At 34.4% G+C, this 9,878-nt stretch overlaps 1 protein-coding gene across 1 annotated transcript; it reads left to right on the forward strand.

The window, feature by feature from the left end:
* The first annotated feature begins 200 nt into the window (after window positions 1–200).
* On the forward strand, window positions 201–9,623 carry LOC108721618 (uncharacterized). Its single transcript, XM_018446267.1, has 5 exons — window positions 201–415; window positions 7,650–7,830; window positions 7,966–8,123; window positions 8,205–8,324; window positions 8,608–9,623. The coding sequence occupies exons 1-5, from the start codon at window positions 396–398 to the stop codon at window positions 8,783–8,785; spliced, it is 657 nt and encodes a 218-aa protein (XP_018301769.1). The 5' UTR covers window positions 201–395; the 3' UTR covers window positions 8,786–9,623.
* Window positions 9,624–9,878: the final 255 nt, after the last annotated feature.

Raw genomic sequence — 9,878 nt, forward strand, 5'->3', positions numbered from 1 at the left:
AAAAGATAACGTAAAAGCCCGGGTATTCGCGACATTGCACACATACTATGCGACGTAAGGGGGTGAGTGTGCGCGTATCAGATATCTTAGAGTACCGTATTGTATCGCTATCGTGGACGGCTTAAGCACGGGTGGTTGCTGGCAGAGTGAGAGTGCCATATATATAGAGAGAAGGGGAAACTCGACTCGGCACTCCAAAGTACACAGCCTCCGCGATTGCAGTGGTGTGCTCTTTCGGTTTCCTTCCACCTGGTTGTCGCTTGATATTCATTCCCTCGCGGGCCGCGCGCCAGTGGTAACAGTCGGCCGACGAAAAACCGGTGGTTTCCACACACGTTCGCCTCAGAAGGGCATCCGCAGAGGATCAACAGAATCCGCCCTAGGCCGCCGACACCATGAAACTTACGCTGTTCACGTGAGTACGCCTATCGACGACTCACGATCTCGAGTCCGTGGAGAATAATCGAGTGGTTCAATGCAAAAATGAAATCCATAATTCATAAGGTCCTCCTGCTACTTCGCAATTTAAAAGAGACCTTTACGGATTATGGATTTGTTTTATTCTCGCATTGAGCTCATCGATTTCTTCCCCTATTTTAATCACTTCATGGTAACGAAATCGCAATCACGCCTAACTTTGATAGTGATTGCAGATCGTGCTTATGCAACGAACTTCTCTATTTTCCTCAACGAGCGTTTGTTTCACGATATTGCTAAATAAGAAGAGATGTTCCCTTTCGTAATCTTAAATTAGATATACGCGTCCGGAAGAATTAAACAACTAAGAAATAAAAAAAAAGCAAATTGTTCAATTGCAGTAATCGCGAAGCGAGATGCAGTTACGTATTACACCGTTTGATTAAAGCAAGAAGGGGTTAATGAAGTTTAACGATTCAATCGTTCGCCCACTAATTTCGCGCGATCGTAGATTGCTATTATTCGTAGATCACTTTTGGTGAGACCTGAATAATTCCAAGGCCGGTTATATGTTCGTGATTGAAAGGTACATGTATACTATCCGTACCCTTCGTTTCAGTCTTAATATCTGTCATCCTGTTACCTGTAATCAAAATTGCTAACCGCCTACCGAGGAAACCGCGGCTGCCAGGCGTCGATAACTTTCGATCTTGCAGACATAGATCGATTTACGACGCTTAATAGTTAATATATCCCGGATCATTTAGCATGGTGTTTCCACACGGATTGAAGATAATGCATACCAGTTGCCGACTATAAAACACGTGCCCTGACTCCACAAGAAGTTATTCAATCACAACCTTTTATATACCGTCGCCTATTGATTACATTCACACTACGCTCCCGTTCGACGACATTTCGATCCGATTCATACTTGCAGTCGCGAGTACGGCTGCAAATCTAGTATTAATAACGGGATGCAGAGAGGTACGTTATGCAAACGAACGACTGCAGTAGCTGCACGGAGTCCTTTCCTGGTTCTGACCAGGAAATTGATTAGAAAAGCTATAGCGAGAGTGAGAGCGCATAACAGCGATTATTATTGAAATCGAAATTAATAAACACATGTCCGTTTACTTGAGAAAAATTTCGTATAAATATACGGGTGTCACCGTTGCTTCTCTCCTTGACATTATACTAATGAGCAATGCGTGCATGGTAATGTGTCTTCGCTCCTACACAAGTCGGCGTGAAAGAAAAATGAAAAGACATTTATTACTCGTGTTTTAATATCTCTCCTGAAGATTTTTCTTAAGCACGTAATAAAAATGCATCAGATGCAGCGTATAAATACATATTATTGTCAGAGATAGAAGACTCAAATAAAACATATTAAAACAAACCGAGAAGTAAAAGGAGGAAAAAAGGAAAGGAGAAGCTAAAAGTTTAATTTTAAAGAAAGGGGAAAAGAAAAATATATAAAAAGAGAAAATTAAATTTAGTATAATATCTTGTAATTAGTTTACATAAAACGTTTGTCATTTAATAAATTGTGTTTTAAATAAAATTACTATTTCACGGTTTCTTGAAAGGAAAAAAGAATTAAAATATTCCTCTTTCAAGAAGAAATATATTTGTTGAAACTGACAATTGCTTTAATTAAAATTGCGTTGGAATTTATATTGTAGAGAGTTACGATTTCATCTTCAACTTGAATGACAAATATAATAAATCTATTTTGCTGAACTCAGGAGAGAAGATAAGAGAGAGGTTACAATGCTAAGAAATACTAAAATATTAGAAAGGATAAAATCGAAGGAAAGATGAGAGGTATAAAGGCGACAAAGAATTCTTATATGCAAGACAGGGCAATGCAAGCCCACGCACAAACGCTAACGACATCCTGCAGGCGGAATATAATGCGAATGCAATCGCTTTCCTCCAAGGCGAAGTTCCAGTGAAGTTCAGTGATCCCGCGTCACGATGCGATGTAATCGGATGGATGATGAATTACTTCACTCGCGAGATATTATAAATCAAGATTTGCGTATGGGGGAAGATATTACGCTATAATGCGAAAATATATTCCATATTCGGACAGTTTCGCAATCCCGCACACAACGAGAATTATGTTCATTAATTACGAGCGGCTATTCTCGTTTACCGGTGAACCGGTTCGCTGATAAAAAGAAAAAGTAGATCGCAGATTCCACAGGCGGGTAAATCAATTGCACGAACATAACTTCTTTTGGGTTTCATTTTAACTTTCCACTAAGATTTCTGTATTAAATATCGTCACTTCGTATTCTCGCTCCTCTTTTTTAACTAAAAAAAACTACCTTTTTGGTTGCAAAAATATTTATAATATGTATTCCAAAGATAGTTCTTAGCTGAACACAATGATAGTCACGTAACGTTTATATTACTTCATTAAAATAAAGTAATAAATAAAATATATCACACAAGAGAAATGAGAGTAAAGAAAAATTGACACGATTTTAAAACATTAAAAAATGACGATTCTGAGAATCAATCAATACTTATCAACCAGCGTCATCGTATCATTTATATCTTATATTATGACATAAAATAGATTTAAACATGTCATGCATGCAATTTTTGTTTGCAGGCTTTAATTTATCGATTCATGATTATTAACAAAAATTTAATTTATCGGCTGGACTATTAGGTGCCTCCTACTACTTATTGTTAGTAATTTAGTAATTCAAAATTTTATCCAAAATATTTTAATACATCAAATTGAAATAAAACCCAGAATTAATGATAAATAATTATAATATTCTGTATTACGAGAAATAACGAATTATATTCTTCATAATAATGTAATATTAATTAAATATATTCGACACTCTGTGAGCAGTTTTTACATTGTTTATAAATACTTCTAATTATTTACTTTATTTAAATAAATAATTAAATGAAAAAAGGATTTTAAAAAGGATTACAATTTACCTGTAGAGTTAGAATTTTAAAAACAAAAGTAGAACGAAAAAATAATCCCCCAAAAAATAACAAAGTTAAAACTATTAATCTTCAATTATTTGCACTTCAATTAAAATATGCGGATTGTATTAATATAATCCCGTTAAGCATAGACGATAAATGTCCTTGTTAACGGTAAAAGCATGATATCGCGTGATGCCGCACAATGAATAATAAGCAGCAACGTTCCGTTTCGAAGAACTCGGGAGTCAGATTTTTATCCTCGATATAACGCGAGAATATTCATTTAGGATATTAATGAAGCGCTAGTTACAATATAAATATCAACAATATAAGAATATTCAAGGGACACGTTATCGTAGCACAGTTTGATAAATGGTACACGTTATTTTCAATTAACTCTACATACAGGTTGCGGGATAATTTTTAATCTCCAAAATGTATCCTTTCAATAATAAGGAGCATTACTCGCGAATAAAGGACTTTTATGCAATGAGGCGATAGCGGTTATAGCCAGAAGCATGAAAAAACTTGCATCAAGAAACTGCTAAAGGCCAATCTCTAGAGAAGAAGCTCGAAGTTATAAAAGTAAAAAAAAGGACACTTAGTTCGAGACGTTGAAAATGCTAATAGACTAATATTATAGCTGCAAGATTCATATTAGTTTTCAAATAAAACTATCTGGGCAAATTGTATTTCAGAAAGTTAATGCGAATTAATACTGGTAATAAAAAAAGATTATCAATAATAGTATAATGGTAATGTAAATCTGCTTCACGCTTAAAACATGTTCTATTCGATCTTACATATTCCTCATTATTCAACTCACAATTACTATTTATATTGGATTTACATCGAAATTCGTGAATGGCTACAAGATTTCACAAACGTAATGAAACCGCTTTAAAATTTGTTCATCGTTGAAAAAAGCGTACAAGGTAATCTTGAGAAATTCTGGCAAAATTGTCCGGTCGCAGACGACGCTATTTGATAAATAAATACATCAGGGAATCTGCTTACGAATTCTGTACGAGCAATGACCAAGTTTGGACATGTTGTAATATATTTTAAAATGTCTGCTGAAAATTGAGGACGCAAATACAACGATACTGCTGATTACTCGTTCGGAATTATTTATATTTTATATTTAATACAAAAATATAACTTTTTATAAATTTCCATTAATCGGAAAGTTTTCTTTAAGATATACGTAGAAATTTTTTTCTAAATTCTTTTAATAATTTTTAGACGCAATAAAAATAAATTAATAATTTCTCTATCAATATCTCGTGAAAAATTCATATATTTTGACTCAATCATTTCCACGTGGCTAATACCAGTCTATCTGTGTAAACACGACTATAATTAATGAATGACGAGATAAATGAATGAATTAATCTTAAATATGAATTAAGTTCGTTGATCGATAATTGTCATCCCGCATTCAATGATTAAAGAAATAAAATTTTGATCGTACTCTAGTTTCAAAAAAGATTGACGTGTGCTATTTCCGCATTCAGAAAAAATATAGTAGTGACAATTATAGAAGTGATCAATGTAAAGGTAGCAACTATATGTATAAATTTTATGTAGAATTAATGTACATAATTGAATAAACTATAGTTTATAGTAATAATCATAAAATAGTACATCTACTTCACCATGTAAATTAATTCCATATAAAACTCGTATAATTACCCACCTTTATATAACTGCTACTACAATATATTTTTCCTCTGAATACAATCTCATGGATTCAATAGTAGAAATAATTAACCTCTAATTATTACAGAAGTTTAGAAATTGCTATATTAAAAATATTTAGATTTAAAGAAATACATTTTTTTATACAATGATAAAGACATTGTCATTTCATTGTCTCAAGTATCAAACCCTTGAAATATCTAATATTGATAAATTTAATACTGAAAGACAATAGTAAATAACTTATTTTAAGTATTGCAAGTACTGCTGCTCAGTACTTTAAGTATTCCACATAAATAATTAATTACTTTCTTTCAGTAACAAATTCACCAGCATCAAATTGATCAGTATTAGATTTCTGCAAGGGAAGATGTCGTCATTGTTCTCATTTCAATTCACGTTTCGAATTCGTACTTTCGCAATCGTTGAGCGTGCGTATTCTTGCTATCGATCGAGATCGCCGGGCTCGTCGTTTCCCGCGGATCCCTCGAAATTTCTCTCCCTTTCTTCATCCCGGGTTCGGCTGGTTTTCTTGACATTTGTGAGTCGCCTCACGTATGAATGTCCCGTCGTAACGGCGCGGCCAATCCCGAGCGCCGCGGCGCGCGAGTTGCACGAGAACCGTGCAGAGAAAGTGAGTCCCGTGTACGTGAATGTCACAGGTCAAAATCCACCTAGTGTACGCGGATCTACTACGAGCGAACGCGAACGCGAAACGCGAACATGCGAACAAACAGGCAGCGCGCCGAGCGTACGTAATAATCGTTGCAGCGCACGTCGCGAGTAGGATCTTTTGTCCTCGGATTCCTTTTTCGATCCTGGCGAAAGTTGCGACTGGACAGCCGTCCTGTATGCGTCCTGCGAAAATTTCCCGCAATAAAAAAATCTTAAGAAGCAGTTAGCCGTCAAAATTCAAAAATCTATTTTTTTCGAGGGAAATCTTTGAAAAGTTTTGGAACTCCAAATTTAGAAATAAGAATCGAAACAAATTGAACAAAGTAAGGCTAAAAATAAAGTAGAGCTAAAGTTAAAAAATTTACTTTTGTCGAGGCAAGTCTTTAAAATTTCAAAATTAGAAACGAAAATCGAAAAGAATAAGTAGGGCTAAAAATTTATATCAAATATATACACAAAATAGGTGTTACGCGATTTTACTCTCTAATAAAGAGGTCTCGAAGATCTAAAAAATAGTAAGTCATGATATGAATTATATAAGAAGTGAGTCTTGCGATATATAAAATGGCTTCTTTTAAGTCCTTAAAGTAACAACTGCATAATCTCGCACTCCAACTACTATAAGTTCTCTAAGCAATACCCTGACTTGCGTTTCACTGTTTTCTAAGTGCAGCCCGTCAATTTAACCGCAGTAAACTCGTTTCGCGACAGCGTTACGTTGCTACTTAAATAACACACTTTTTTAGCGCAAATAGCAATAATATGGACTGTACAGTTTTCACACGATCGTTCGATGATTTGGCACTTTTTTCTCGATCAGAAAAACCATGTCCTAAGGCGTTTAAATGCATTTGTATATTATAACCTGTCATCTACAGACAACACGATATTTATGTACGATATTGCATTAAATATTTGCACCCCTTCCCTGTTTGTTATCCTTTAAAAAGATATAAATCTCCATTTTAACATGGCTATAGTTAAATATTAAAAGAATTACAATTAACATCTAAAAAAATTAATTTTTATGAATCTTGCTAACTAATAATATTTTTGCATAAATTTTACAATGTTATGCAAACTGCACACCGACTGTACTCTCTAATACCATATTTCAATATAAGCACGAATAATTATTTCTGATGTATTTTTACTTGCTAAACACGAATTCGTTGGTCAAATTTGCCTATCACGTCATAAATTTAAGACATGAAAAAACGATGATTTAATAATTTTCACAACGTTATATGCAGCAAATTTTTTTTCTAAATTTTGTAAATGTCGCGCGAAAGTATCAACTTTTAACTTTTAAGCCTATTCTACAATGTGCTTTTTGTTTTCTGTTTTTTGCTTTTTGCTATCTTTTACATCTTGTTTTTTTGCTGCTTATTCGGTTTTTTGTTTTATGTCGCCCGAGATAAAAGTTAACGAACTTCGGAAGAAATAGAAAACACGCAGCAAGAAATACAATTGTCGATAAAACGGTTGCAAAAAGGGAAAAAAGCAAGAGATAAAAAGTAAGAAACAGGAAACAAAGAGCATATTGTAGAATGAGCTTTAAAGACATTTTGTTTTGTAATATAAAATTAACAAAATATAATACAATTTGTCAGGAAGATCATACTCTTGAATCATTATAGAATGATCACTCATTATAGAATGAGACTTTCATTTCTCCGCTTATTTGTGTTTTTTACATTTTGGTCGATTTTTCATTTATTCTCGTTAATTTTATAATCTTGCACTTTTTTATTTCAATAAACAAGAAACTTTGTAAAAGAAAAACACACTCGAAAAATCAATAAAACAATTATGTAATATTTTATCGAAGATAAAGTAATAAGAGATGCTAATATAGTCAAAAATTATAACGTGCGTGTTCTTTGCAGAATATTAGCCCTCTGTATAATAGCTGTTTGCAAATCAGCCGAAGAGGAGTATGATTATGAAGAAGAGGCAGCAGCGCCGGTGACGCCGGCGCCGACAAAGCCAGCAGGTGGTCGACTGGGAGGTCTTCTATCTTCGAGGGGACGTGCCACTATACCAAATGTAGGAAAAAAGAAAACACCGGTGAGGCCCCAACATCTTTTATATTAACGCGTTGTACGACAATACACACGGAGTAAACGAAAATAATATAGAAATAAATTCAATATCTCAATCATACACGAAGTAAATCTCTTTTTTTCTCCTTTCCCTTTCCAGGCACAATCAACGACGTCGAAGCCGATAGAACAAGCACCCGAAGAAGACGAGGTGGAAGAAGAAGACGCGGTTGATGAAAATGAAGAAAACGAAGCGCCCACGACGACGACCGAAACTGCGAAGAAACTTCGGAATAACGGTGGTGTCAGGCCTTTCAGGTGATCTCTTGTGTAGTGAAATATTCCGTAGTATTTTAATGTCCAGATATTTTGTAATAGATGTGCACTTTATAATTTCAGATCGAACGAGGATCTTTTGGCTGCCTTGAAGAGACGAAGAGCTCAGACAGGACCCAGCACTCAGTCACGTGAAACTGCTGCCACGCATTCTGCAGTGGAACACACCACAGCCAAGTCAAAGTAATGCAATATTTAAAAAAAAAAGATATTTACTTTACAGCAGCTTAATGATTTCAATCTCAAGAAGATAATATATATAATGTTACTTTATAAAGATGAATGTTTTAAGCTTCTTTTATACAAAATGTGTTACGTATATTTTCTAATTTCGTTATGTATGTTTTGAATCAATTATTATCAAAATTGGAAAAATTATTGACTGTTCGAAAATTTTGCACCCTTCTTTTTTGTTAATAGTAAATGTGAAAAAAATAAATAAATCAATGGCGTGATATGTTTCCAGAGCCACCACAAGTAATCGTAACAATAATAGCAAGACCAACGCAGGTAGCGAGACCAAACCATCGGGACGCGGCAGGTTCGGAGGAAGAGGAAAGACTGTTCAGGAGGAGGTCGAGGAGACTCAACGAGAGGAGGTCCAAGTAAAACCCAAAGCCAGCTCCTACCGCAGGCGCAGTTAAACCGATCGCTAATTCGTGATGAGAGTTGCCTAAGTTTGTTGATTTCTTAGAACGCGCATCAATCGAATTCCACAACCGATCAGCGCCCGAAAACCGTCGTCTTTCTCACAGTGTACAATTTTATAAAACAATCCTGCTTGCCGAATTCTTAGGAACTCAAAAGTCACTCAAAAGTTAGAACAAAAAGTCACTATACATCAAAAAGACGTCAAAATGTCTTCAAAATGATTACTAAAAATTATTCGATCAGTACAATTTATTTTAACGTCATTCTGACATTATCGTGACTTGTTATCCTGTCCGTGAATGAACTCGGAGCGTACTTTCGATTTCCGTGTACACGAATTTTCGATATACAATTAATACTAAATAAGAATTGTATAAATTACGGCAGCTTCGTTTACATTTTACCGCGCGGTATTAAAAATGTAAACGATCAATGGAAAGCTAGGAAATATCAATTATAAGAAATAGAATATCAATTATGTTACGACGGGTATTAATCGAAAGGAACAAGATCTTTCTCTTACTCAAGGAACACATAAAAGTCAACAAAAAATCAAAGCGATTTTATTTTAATTCTTAACGTTAGTAAACAATTAAATTTTGTAACCAAAAATCATCAGCTTGACTTTCATGACGTCAAAATAAAGTCATTTTGACTTCCTCTTAACTTGGTGCGTTCCTTAGGTAACCATACTGAGTTTCGATCGACGCGTGCATAAGGGATGATGGAGTAGTGATGTGTACATAGCAAAACACTGTCGTCCGTCAAGCACCTAAATCACCTATTGTATAAATGTAAATTAATGTGACAATAAAGTTTCTCTGGAAAGCGACACTATTCCTTGTAGCCATTCAATTGTTTTCACAACATAGGTCTTACTGAAGATACTTTATCATTTATTACATAATTATGTCATTAAAATATGAAGAATAGGGAATGTTCAAGATCAATGTGCAAACTTGAGATTATAAATTGAGATAAGCTTCTGTAAAACTACATTTTTTAATGTAACATTTTTAATGTATATTACTGTGTTAATTAAATTCATAATTTAAAGAAAAAATATGAAGGTGACTTATAATTGTA

The sequence above is a fragment of the Mycetomoellerius zeteki genome, unplaced genomic scaffold (assembly GCF_001594055.1).
Source record: "Mycetomoellerius zeteki isolate Tzet28-1 unplaced genomic scaffold, Tzet1.0 scaffold174, whole genome shotgun sequence".
Lineage (NCBI taxonomy): Eukaryota > Metazoa > Arthropoda > Insecta > Hymenoptera > Formicidae > Mycetomoellerius > Mycetomoellerius zeteki.

Bases quoted from the DNA above. Each gene is read 5' to 3' on its own strand.
- LOC108721618 (XM_018446267.1), top strand. From the start codon at position 396: ATGAAACTTACGCTGTTCAC. The intron at 416-7,649 runs GTGAGTACGCCT...TGTTCTTTGCAG, and splicing joins ATGAAACTTACGCTGTTCAC to AATATTAGCCCTCTGTATAA. The intron at 7,831-7,965 runs GTGAGGCCCCAA...TTCCCTTTCCAG, and splicing joins TAGGAAAAAAGAAAACACCG to GCACAATCAACGACGTCGAA.